This window comes from Mauremys reevesii, linkage group 2 (genome assembly GCF_016161935.1).
Source record: "Mauremys reevesii isolate NIE-2019 linkage group 2, ASM1616193v1, whole genome shotgun sequence".
In the NCBI taxonomy this organism is placed as follows: Eukaryota; Metazoa; Chordata; order Testudines; family Geoemydidae; genus Mauremys; species Mauremys reevesii.
In genome coordinates, this window is record NC_052624.1 from 61,329,824 (window position 1) to 61,342,323 (window position 12,500).

General features: G+C 43.0%; 1 protein-coding gene across 5 annotated transcripts in view; it reads left to right on the forward strand.

The window, feature by feature from the left end:
• STK31 (serine/threonine kinase 31) overlaps window positions 1–12,500 on the forward strand; it is a 101,080-nt gene that overhangs the window by 36,666 nt on the left and 51,914 nt on the right. For all 5 annotated transcript variants that reach the window (XM_039526710.1, XM_039526709.1, XM_039526707.1 and 2 more), the window contains exons 11-12: window positions 2,279–2,401; window positions 9,040–9,219. In XM_039526710.1, coding sequence (XP_039382644.1) covers window positions 2,279–2,401; window positions 9,040–9,219 — 303 coding nt within the window. The remainder of the gene's footprint in view (window positions 1–2,278; window positions 2,402–9,039; window positions 9,220–12,500) is intronic.

Genomic DNA, 12,500 nt, shown 5'->3' on the forward strand with positions numbered 1-12,500 from the left:
TCTTGAACACTCACTCCACAAGGGCCCAGGCTTCATCAGTAGCGTTCCTCGCACAGGTGTCAATCCAGGACATCTTCAGGGCCCCAAACTGGTCATCTGTGCATACCTTTACATCTCACTACGCCATCACCCAACAGGCCCAGGATGATGCCAGTTTCGGGAGAGCGGTGTTGCTGTCAGCGTGTCCACGAACGCTGAGCCCACCTTCTGGGGTACTGTTTGAGAGTCATCTAACATGTAATGAACATGAGCAAGCACTTGAAGAAGAAAAAACAGTTACTAACCTTTTTGTAACTGATGTAAATGTGTTGCTCATGTCCATACCACAACCAACTCTCCTACTTCTCTCTCGGAGTTAACGGCAAGAAGGAACCGAGAGGGTGAGTGGTCGGCAACACCCTTTATGCTGGCGCATGAGCATGGCATGACGGATACCACTGAGGGAAAACTCTCTGGCAATGGTGCATGCGTCGTGCACACACCTAACATGGTATGGACATGAGCAACACATCTTGAACAACAGTAGTTATGGAAAGATTAGTAACTGTTTTTTCTTCTCACTCTACTAGAAAGGTGGGTCAGAGAAAACTGAGGTAACTTTGTGGAAATGCAGTAGTCTAAGTTACACAGTCACAAGATGGTTTCTAAATATTCCTATGTTGTAAATTTTTTGGAGCAAGGCCTGACATAGTAAATGTGTGTACTACATCTAGTCAAATGGAACCCCTAATCCTTGAAAGGGATCTCTCAGTAATCCGAAAGAAAACTTGTACATGTTAGATGTTCGCAATAGTAGTCAAATCCACCAGGCATTAACTCAGTCATATGGAAATCAACCACTATGTTTGTACTCTACTAGCTTGTATTGTAGGTATGCTTTGATGTGATGGATACGGCATTTCTAACGGTGAATATAACAGGAATATTGATCACCTGGAATAGCGTCAAAAGCCTGTAATTTCATTTGTCACTCATTCCTAATCAAGTGTGATGCATTGTAACCTAACTAGTTAAACTCACCTTTTATAAATAGAAAGCAATTTTACTACATAAGGAATCTGAAGGAAAATATCTTGATACTGTGACGGGTTCGGTCACAGGGACCCCGTTGGGACTATCAGCTGATGGGCTCAAAGGTAATTTCAGCACATTTTCCCTGTCAGGTTGGGATTCCAGAACCCTGCCTTGTTGAGCCAGACACACTAGCCTGCTGCAGCACTGACCCAGGGTCTGGTCCATGCCCCCAAAGCTGCAGACATAACTGAAGATAGCTCAGCAGGTTACCTGTCTTCAGCACCCAGACACCCTGTTCCCAATGGGATCCAAACCCCAAATATATCCATTAACCTGTTTAAGCTTTATACAGAGTAAAAATTCATAAATTGTCTGCCCTCTATAACACTGAGAGATATGCACAGCTGTTTGCTCCGCCAAGCATTAATCACTTACGCTGGGTTTATTAATAAACAAAAGTGATGTTAAGTATAAAAAGTAGGATTGAAGTGGTTTCAAGTAATACCAGACAGAACAAAGTAAGTCACCAAGCAAAATAAAGCAAAAACACGCAAGTCTAAGCCTAATACATTAAGAAACTGGTTACAGGTAATCCCACCCTCAGAGATGTTCCAATAAGCTTCTTTCACGGACTAGACTTCTTCCTAGTTTGGGCCCAATCCTTTCCCCTGGTACAGTCCTTGTTAGTTCCAGCAGCCATCTCAGGGGGTTTTCTCGTGACTGGTAGCGTATTTTGTTCTGCTCCACCCCCTTTTATAGCTTTGGCAGAAGGTGGGAATCTTTTGTCTCTCTGGGTCCCCACTCCTCCTTCCAAATGGAAAAGTACCAGATTTAAGATGGATTTCATTATCCGGTGACATGTCACTGTAAGACCCCAATCTCCATTCCCCATGGGCTGGCCCACAGGTACACAGGAAGGCTTTCAAGTAACTAAGGCCATTTACAACTGATTGTTTCTGGAGCACCCTTAATGGCCTCCACTTTATATGTTTACATCAGTAATACAATTTTATATCTTGCTCTCCTAACTCCAGATATAGAAATAACACATGCAAACAAATAGGATGAACACACTTAGTAGATTACAAGCTTTCTAACGACACCATACAAGGGGTATTTAGCGTAAAGCATATTCCAGTTATGTCCTATTCATAAGCATATTTCCATATTGCATATGGAGTGCAATGTCACAATATCATTTCTTGTTATGTAGTGCTTGCAAGGAGTTTAGGTATGATCTCTGACTGCTGTTCCTTCTATATAGAATGAAAGTGATATCTTGATTCTCAAGAGAAATGAAGTGCGACAGAATTTGTACTCTGCAGTGGAAGAATTCATTCTGGAAGTGGATGAGCTACCTCTCTCTGAACGTTCAACTATTTTGCAGGTTGGAAAGAAGCTTCTTATTACTATTATTATTAAACACTTCTAATCTGCTCTTCAATTTTTTTGAAGGTCAGTGTGTTAGAATTGAAGGTTTCAACAGCAATAAATTGAGATTAGTGTATTACATGACTAGGCAGTATAACTTTTCCCACACCTTTCTGCTAAGTTATCTTTGTAGTTTGATTTACTCAGTAAGCACAGCAACCTGCAAATACACTTTTTAAACATCCTGGCTATTTTTGTTCAGAATATGTAATTAGTCATATACTTTTACAGTGTATACTCTGAGGTTCCCTGTAGTATGTTTTTTCCCCCACATGGAAAATGAGAAAGTAGTGGGAAATTACTTAAAACCATATACAGACATGTTTTAAAACAGGGGTCGGCAACCTGAGGCTCACATGCCAAAGGCAGCACAGGGGCTAATTTTTTTAGTGGCACACTGCTGCCAGCCGGGGTCTCGGCCGTCAGCCCTGCTCAGCCCGCTACCAGCCTGGATTACAGAACCCCAGACCAGCAGCGGGATGAGCCGCTCAGCCCACTACTGGTCTGGGGTTCCAGACGCTGGACCCTTGCCTGCCGGCGTCCTGGCCGCTGGCCCCGCTCAGCCTGCTGCCAGCCTGGATGGACGGAACCTGGGTTGGCAGCAGGCTGAATGGGGCTGGTGGCCGGGACCTTGGCTGGCAGGGGCCGGCGGATGGAACCCCAGACCAGCAGCGCGCTGAGCGGCTCATCCTGCTGCTGGTCTGCGGTTCCGTCTGCTTCCCGCGCTACCAGTCTGTCAGGCTAAACCTTAAATTAATGAAGACTTGGCACACCACTTCCCAAAGGTTGCTGACCCCTGTTTTAAAATATTGAAAAACAGTTCAGCACTGAAAAATGGTATCAAGCCTGTGTTCCTGTTTGTGGAGTCCTTTCATTTGAAGGCGAAATAATGTGAAAACTAAGAATTGCCATAATCCAAAATTATTAAACACTTTTCATCTCTGTATTAAGCCCCAGCCTGTAACAGTTTACTGTTCTGATCCTTAAACCATTAGGAAAATGACCAATTGCTGATTGATTGTAAGCAATGTGTCCCTGTAACCCCAGGAACTCTTCATTTGGTGTTGAAAAGGGGTTAGATGCTAGTTTAGGCAGAGTAAGCCAGTATTCAGCACATAACTTTCCTTCATAGCTCAGAAGCAAAGAGACAACTATTTTATGAAAGCATTCACAGAAAGCATGACTGAAACCAAGTTTTGCTGGGTCTCAGTCATGCTTTCTTTATCAATTTTGTCTGATCTCTTTTAGCAGCTCAAATGTTCTCAACACCATTTGAAGTGGGGAAGAGTTGTTAGCCGTGGGTTGTCTTTTCTGGGACAGACAAACCCTAATGTGCGTGCTGCTTTTCACATCACATGTGAATGAATATCAATCAATAAGGAATAAGTTGTGATAATCAAGCTCAGTTCTGCTGTAACACAAGATGGCTTAGAAATCTGGCCTGTGAAAGTGAGTGCTAATATTGTACATTAGCTCATGGCCACCTAGTGCACATCTGCAATGTTTTTTTTCTATTTTTTCCTTTTTTACTCTGTTGTGATACATTCACTTGAAGATGTGAAAAGTTTTACATTTGCAAAGAAATTATTTTATAACCAAAATTTCAGTTTTTTTGAGGGATTTTTAATGGAGAATCTTTATTGTAGTAAATAACAAGAAGCAAATATACATTCTTCATTAAACTGTACCACTCAGAATCATAGTAACGAGTCATCTGAGTACATGCAAACCAATGAGAACCCGAACTTCGGCCAACCTGTTCAAGTGTGGCATGGATCTGATCAACAGTGTGTCAATAAAAATTAGCATTATTGAAAAACTTGAATTGGGAGTATTTTTAAATAGTGCATTCAGAAGTACAGTTAGATTATATCAAAAATATTTGTTTTTCTGATTCTGCTGCTATGCTGTAGAACTTGGATGTTTTTGATTCACTAGAAAAGGAATTCATATAAATAGATTATATGGGTCTGGCATCATTGGAAAGAATAAAATGTCTGGACCTAATAGTTTCAAATAGAATAAAACTGATTTTTTTCCTAGCTGCATTACAAGATTGTGCTGCTTTAGCTCCACTAGGTGGTAGTCTTTAAACATTTTTTATATGCTGCACCAGAGTAGAATTGCATCAAGATTTTTTTTAGATAGTTAATAGTGTCTTGAATGTTGAGTGCATTCAGACCTTCTCCTATTAGTTGTGCTCAATAAAATAATTTTTTTTCTTGTTCTTTAATATAATTCTGCTGACAGACTCAACTAGTATTTGAAAATGGAGGGTAAAAGACTAAAATAATACTTCCAAATGCTAACACTGCCTTGGTTATGGACTAGTCTATGATATAGTTGCTTGGGTTTTCAGTAACTGTGTTTACTCAGTAAGAACAATTATGAAGAAATAGGATTCAATTTACAGGATTTTAACAATAAAGTTTTCCTTGATAGCCTGATTCCTCATACAGATTATTTCTTCTAACTAGTTTTTCAGTGTGACTAGTTCCAGCTGTATTTATTACAGGTTTGGGAATAATACTGCAATAAAACTATTACAGTTCAGAAGGTATGTTTTCAGGTGCTAAGCAGCACTCTGAATTTTTTTTTCTCAGATGAAATGTCTGTTTTGTTTCTGTTTATTCTCAACCCAGAGGTTACTTCTCCAATCTCTTCACCAACCCCTATGCACAAAATAAATTGTGGTAAATTCTTGTCCAGCTGTTCTTGAGAAAGTGTAAAAAAGAGTTTTCATCAGGCAGAAATTTTTCAGATGACTTTAGTGTATTCCGATAATCCAAATGGCTGCTATAAAGTTGTCATAGACCTACCCCTTAATTAAGAAAAGCATATTTTGCATATTTGAAGATGTCTAGTTTAGAATGAAGTAGTAGAAAAAGATCTACTATGCTTGCGTGAATCTTATTCGCTACTATTACAGTGTTCAGGCACACACTTAAATAACTGAATAAATTCAGTGTCCCAAACTGTTGCAGTGTTGTGTGTTTTAATGTTGGGAAGTTCATTTATGGTCCCTCCCACAGCTAGAAATCTGCTATGCTGCACATTTACGTTATAAGGGTCTAATTGTAACAATATATAATCCTATACAATGCTAGATACATGTAATGAGGCTATTCTAGTTCTTGGAATAAGTATTTTCTGTCTCTTGTATATCTAAATTCTCAGCCATTCTGTTGCATTATTTTTTTTGTATTACAGTATTATATGGTATATCTTGTTGTACATCCAACAAAGATTTACATCTGGTACATTAACCTTGTAAGTTATGTTGTAGCAATGTTAGTATATATTATTGCTTCCAAAATCATTGGGGAAATGTACATTATCAACCAATCAGAATTGTGTGATAGATCTATATCTACAAGAAGGTAAGGATCAAAAAAGGCTGTAATTCAGGGAAGGATACCCAGCTAGTCTCCTTCCTCCTGAATGTATAGGTGATGCTTCAGCCTTCTGAGCTATGAAGGAAAGTTAAGAGATAACTATTTTATGAAAGATAGTTGGAGGGGAGAGTTTGTCTGCCTATAGCTAAATACAGGTCGGAGGCACTGGCTGAGACTCCCCTTAGGAATAATCTTCTTCCCATGCCGCTGCCTCTTCCATTCACCAGTGGCATGGAACACCTCCACTATGTTTGGGTAAGGCCTCTAATGTTGCCATCCCATGTGTGAGAAAGCCCAGGCTTCTCGTCTGCCTGTCCTCAGTTATCACTGGTGCGATGGGAGAACTTTAGCTGTACGCTCCTCTGTTCTCTATAGCTTCTGGTGATCTAGGGCTCCTTTCCACCCCCATCTCATGTAGCAGCTTGTCCTAAGAGGGAGGCCTGGATCAGGTACGTACATGCCTCTACCCTGGTTTCTCTCCAGCCTGCTCTGTCAGCAGTGAGGGCAGTGGTACCAAACTTTTCTTGTCACGCCCCCTCTTAGCAGTAATGGAATCTGTCCGCATCCCTCCTCCATTACTGCACAGTTGGCTCAGTTGAACTGGGACTGGGGGAGTAGCTGGGGCTAGAGGCGGAGCTGGCATGGGTGTGGAGAGGGAATGAGGGCAGTAGTTAGTGAAGTAGGGGGTGGAGTGGAGCTGTGGCTGGGGGCAGAGCTGGGGTGGAGGCAGAGCAGGGGGTGGAGTGGAGCTGTGGCTGGGGGCAGAGCAGGGGGTGGAGTTGCAGCTGGGGGTGGAGCAGAGCAGTGGCTGTGGGAGGTGCAGGGGCGGAGTGGAGCTGTTGCTGCGGGCGGACCTGGGCTGCAGTGGGGAAGGGAGTGGAATAGAGCTGCAGCTGGGGGCACAGTGGAGCTGTGGCTGAGGACAGCTGCGGTGGAGGCAGAGAAGGGAGTGGAATGGAGCTGCAACTGGGGGCAGAGTGGAGCTGTGGCTGGTGGCGGAGCTGGGCTGGGGGAGGAATGGGGCAGAGTGGAGCTGTGGCTGGAGCTGGGCTGTTAGTGGAACAGGGGGTGGAGTGGAGCGGTGGCTGGAGACAGCTGGGTTGGAGGCACAGCAGGGGGTGGAATGGAGCTGCAGCTGGGTTCAGAGTATGGGCAGAGTTGAGGTGTGGCAGGGGGCGGAGCTGGGCTGGAGTGGAGCAGGGGGCAACACAGAGCTCTGGCTGGGGTCGGAGCAGGGTTGGGTGCATCGACCTTGAAAGTTCCTCCATGCCCCCTAAGGGGGCATGCCACACAGTCTGGCAACCACTGAGCTAGGGGAACCTCTTAGTGACTTCTGCCACTGGAAATGTATAATGGCAGGCAACTGCCTCAGTTCTCTGCTACAGCAGGAATCCTTATACAGATTGCCCTTCCCTGTGGTTCCTGTTGTGCCATTGGGCCCTTTGTTGTGACAGCCTTGGGTTCTGCCAGGAATACCCCACCCTTTTATTGAGCAGGGGCAGAGCCAGCTTCTTCTGGCTCTGTACAGATCCATTCACTTCATCCACAATAGGTTCTTTGCCTGCTTTCTCCATTGTTTGCATCCACGGTAATGTGGTGGGAAGTTGTTCTGACTGTAGTCGGTTTACATTGTATGGGACAGATCATCAGTGAGCAAAGGGAACCTCCTTCAGCATCCAAAAACTTTCTGAGCTCAGTGCTTCATCCCTCATTCCCAGTTTTAAGACTCATATCTGTGCTCCCTCATCATTTTTCCCTTTCCCACCCTCCTGATGATCCAGTCCCTCTTGTTCCCTGATTCTTGTGGCGAGACCCTGTTGGCCTGCCTCTTTGAACCCTGGAAGAGGACCGCTTGCTGGAGCCGTGTTAGTGGGAGAGTTGGGATGGCAGTGGGAAGTACTATGCCTCTGTTCAAGCAGAAGATCTTAGTGCTAGGATATTAGCGTCTTTGGGGGAAAATAGCATTCGCTAAGAGAGGTGTTTTCAGGAGAAAAGCCTGCACAGTTCCCCTCAGCGTTCCCCTTTTGCAAGTTTGTCACTGTTGGTAAGTGTCTTACTTCTCCCCAAGTGGCCGATAAGTGATTTCTCTGACCTTAAGTCAAAGTAGTGGGTGTCACCTACTTTGGTCACCTACTTCTCTGCCTACTTTCTCACCACACCAGTGATGCTATTCATCCACAGAGAATCTGGGCTAGATTTGCAGTTGCTCTCCTTGCTGTCCTAGTTGCCACCATTTAGCATTGATTGCTTGAGTGCTGCAGTCTGGTCTTGGTCAGCTCTGTGACCCAGTCGCTGTCAGGGCCACAAAAGCGATGAAGTGGTCATTGGAAGACTCCAGACAAGTGACAGTTCTTGTGTGTAATGTCATTTTTGGTAGTGCCCAGTTGGCTCTCAGCTCTGTTGGTGTCTCCAAGCTTGGCTGCAGGCAAGTTTAGCTCTGGGACTGGAAGGATGACCTGCCTGCAAAGATGGCCTAGGCGCTTCAAATACTGCAGTTTCTGTGTGGGATTGTTATCACTTAGATTATGACCAAAAGAGCTCAGGAGAGATTTGACTAGAGACCTGTTTTGTTTAGAATGTCAGAGCTGACATTTGTTTAGAATGTCAGAGCTGTTACGTAGTTGACACATCTCATGACCCGCTTGTTTGCTGCTGTAGGGAGCAATCTGAGGTGAGCTCCTTTTGTTCTTAGTACTATTGGTCACATCCACACCCAGTTCTTGGTCACAGGGAAGAAGAGATTTGAAGAGGGGAAAATTACTTTTTTGTAGTCTCTTCTCTCTCCTCCAACCCCCCACCTTCTGAATCCTGCTTTCTTCCTGCCTGTCTTTTGTATGCTATTAGATATGTCTGGAAGTGCTTGATTGGAAAGGCAGGAGCCTGGTTATGTAGATGCCACCACAATTCACAGACTTTTTGCCATCTTACCTCTGGCAGGTAAGAGACCTAGCATAGCCAGCTCTGAGAGGAAAGGAGGAGACTACACACTTACCAGTAAATAATACTCTAATTTGCGGCTTGAATAGGATGTGGGTCCAGGTTTTCAGAAGTGAAAAGTGCTGTAGTGAGTCAGCACACACGCGTAATTCTTTCATTTGTGATCACACATTAAATGTCTTTTAACTGCCTATTTATAGGACATCCATCAAGTTCCTGTCTGTTTGCATACCTGCTATTTTTTTTTGCTTACCCTGTACAGGAACTATCTGGTTCTCTGGAGGCAATATATGGTCAAGTTAGTGAAGCAGATGACTCTGAGGAGACATTTCAGCAGTTTTTTGAGTGGAAGCAAACTAAACTGGAGGAATTCAGTCGTGTCAGAAGTGGTACAGATGCTTCCCTACAGATTCTTGCAACATGGTTCAGTGGCATGATAAAGGTAGAACAGACTTTACTTCTATCCTGTAATGTATGTGAAAAAGACACAGTCCTGCATGCAGACAGTAATCCTGTGCAATAGATGTTAGTGCCTGATAGGCAGGCATTATGGGAGAGCTAAATACAAGTTTACTATCTTACCTCAGTACCTAATACCTAATGGAGTCAGCTGGTACAAAATATAAATGCATGCTCTTGGGTCAGAGGACATGTTTCATGGTTCAGTTAAGTATTTTCCTGGTCTGACCTAATATAAGCATATCATGGGGGGAGAAAGAACTGCTCAGTGCATTAAAATAATCTGTTTAGATTTTTCCAATGATTAAACAAAAACATCCTCATTGCTCCTTTCATACTACTTTTGAACTAGAGACTTGAAGGTAAATTAAAGGAATCTAATCAAACAGTGATGCTGAAATAGTCTGAGGAGAGAGAAAGAAAAACAAGGATTACCAAATGAATGAACAGGCTGTTTCTGATTTTAAAATGCTCTAGGTACAGATTACCTTTTCCTTGCCTTGAAATGAGGAGGAAGGAATTAATGCAAATTGGAAGGTTGTCTAGTATTATATTTTTACGTAGTATTGTCCCTAAGCTGATGTGCTGTTGTAATGCTGTCATATAGCTTACAACAGTGCTTAGTCTATATCCGGCAGTTTCCCCACAGTACATTGGGTAGGGTTGAGTTACCTCTCCTTCCTTCTCCACTGCCCCCAAGAAATTGGAGAATCCTCTTTAGAACTTTGCCGGATCAGAATACTGACCCTTGCACCACTGATACAAAATGATGTGCTTTAAGTGCATACCAGAAATTGAGGGCTATTTTGTTTTACTGGCAGTCACTTTTATTTTCCTTGTTAAATTGTGGAAGTGGGTGTCATAGAGGTTTAGCAGATGCTCCTGAATGGTGCTTTTGCAGCATTTTCTTTTAAGTTCTATGGGAACTAGTCAATAATATTGTGGAGCAGCCTTTTGGATATGTCTACACAGCCATTAAATGCCCATGGCTGGCCCGGCTTGCAGGACTCAGGCTGCTGGGCTGTAAAATTGCTGTGTAGACATTCAGGCTCGAACTGGAGCCTGAGTTCTGGACCCCATGAGAGGGAAGGGTCCCAGAGCTGAGCTCCAGCTCGAGTTGGAACATGTACATCACAATTATACGGCCCCGCCACCTGAGCCCTGCAAGCCTGAGTCAGCTGACTCGGGTCAGCTGTGAGTGTTTAATTGCTGCATAGACTGTGGCAAATTGCTGGCACTACTATGATGGGTCTGGTGCTTTCTCTTTTTGTGCAGGTGTTCAGAGTGCTGTTTCTTGCCTCTAATCTGGGGTATTAACTGTCCCACTAGTATCCCAGGGAAGGGGAGTGGAGAGGGAGGGACCTGGGCCCACCCTCTACTCTGGGTCCCAGCCCAAGGGCCCTAGGGATAGCGGTAAACATACTCCGTTAGTCTGGAAGTGGCTGCCTGAAGACAACTGCTTCTTAGGAGCAGTTGGACAATGTTTTGGGGCCAGGGAGAGGTAAGACTAAGACAATAAAAATGACCTGAACTTCCAGGGATGATTTAAAAGTGAAAAATGCAGCCCGCTTGGATGAGGAAGGATATTATTGTCCGGGTTAGCCATTTATTAACAGTAAATAGTTTCAGCCACTTAGGCCTACTCCACACTACAATATTTTACTATGCCTAAGTACTGCTGTGAACAGTTGGGTTACCTGACATGATGAATGGTTTTTGGTAGTCAGTATAGACTGGAGTGGGCTGCGTTCAGCATGATGTCAGTAAACATAATTATTCACAACTGTGCTGAGTTGCAGTTCAAGTGTACCAGATCTTAGAAACACAGTTACAGTTAAAGCAGTTTTAGTTACATGACTGATATTATGGATAATCCAAAATAGCAATATTACCAAGGGGTACTTTTGTGTGCTGGTATGACTGCACAAGCTGATGCATTCATTCAAATCTAAACTTTGAAAATAGTCCAGGCAGTTAGGGAAGTTCCAGATTTATGCAGATGTGGTTTTGATAGAGTGGGGATGGGGGAGGGAGCTTTCAGCCCCTAGACCTTTCATCAGCTTCAGTTGTGATTGCAATTGGCTGGACATTACAGTTCCTGTTTTTGTGAAAAAAGGGTGACCAGACTGGACAGAGAAACTATTTTAAACACACTATTTTAGGGTTTTTAAGTTCCTTTAAATGTTTACTACTTTCACTGCAAATCCATTCTTAACATGAATCCGTGTCTGTTTCCATGAAACTTACAGTGGAAACGGCAGTCCACAGCAGAGACGTGGCTATCATTTTCAGAGGTTGGGTGGTCATTTTCAAATGTACTACTCCAGACTTTTTGAGCCAATGTGTTCTTCAGGCCTGCATTGTTACATACCTACTATAATCTTCACTTTTTATTTTGTGACGTTCTTAAAATTAAAGCAATAACACATTTTCAAGATCTGCAGTTATACTGAATATACACGCTTATTAGATGGTTGATTGAATGAATCTGAATAGGGCAAGTATGTAGTATAGCTCTGTATCTTTGGTGCATATGCTGTGTATTAATTACAGAGATCAGATTCCCATGTTAGTGTGGTTGCCGCTGTTAATTTAATACTCCTACACGCACAATGAAAGAGAGAGCTATTTATCTAAAACATTTGGCATTGCAATTAACATTTGGTATAGCCACAGGCTATCTTGCTCCACTGATTTATTCTCTGCTCTTTGGCATTCTAAACTTCATGCACAGGGGAAAGTTAAATTGTTTTCTTTGCAGGAAAAGCCTGTGCTTCATGTTGGGCACATCTATGAGTTCATATAGCACAACAAACCAATCACTTGTATACTCCTTTACTGTGATCTCTGAAACAGCCTTCAGTGTAGGAAGGACAGAATTCCTTCTATTTCAGAAGAACACCCTGAGAGCGCCTTTACCTCAGGGCTCACTGGAACGTTTTAGTTTTGGAAGTATGCAGCTCTTTTCATTCCCCTATCCACCAGCTGTTAAAATGCAACATGGACCCCAAAATACATTTGTGCACAATCTACTTCTTATTTTTCTTTAAAATGGTTCAGCTGCTTAGTTCACCTCACTTAAAAACTACTTGCTTACAAAATCAGACATTAAAAATATAAAAGTGTCTCAGCACACTATTACTGGAATTGCTTACTTTCTCATTTTGTCTGTTTTTAAATTTTAGTTTGTACTGTCTTCGCTAGTGCTTTTCATGTTTCCTGTTGTTAAAATTAGGCAAATAGCTAAATGACTGATGTACCCCA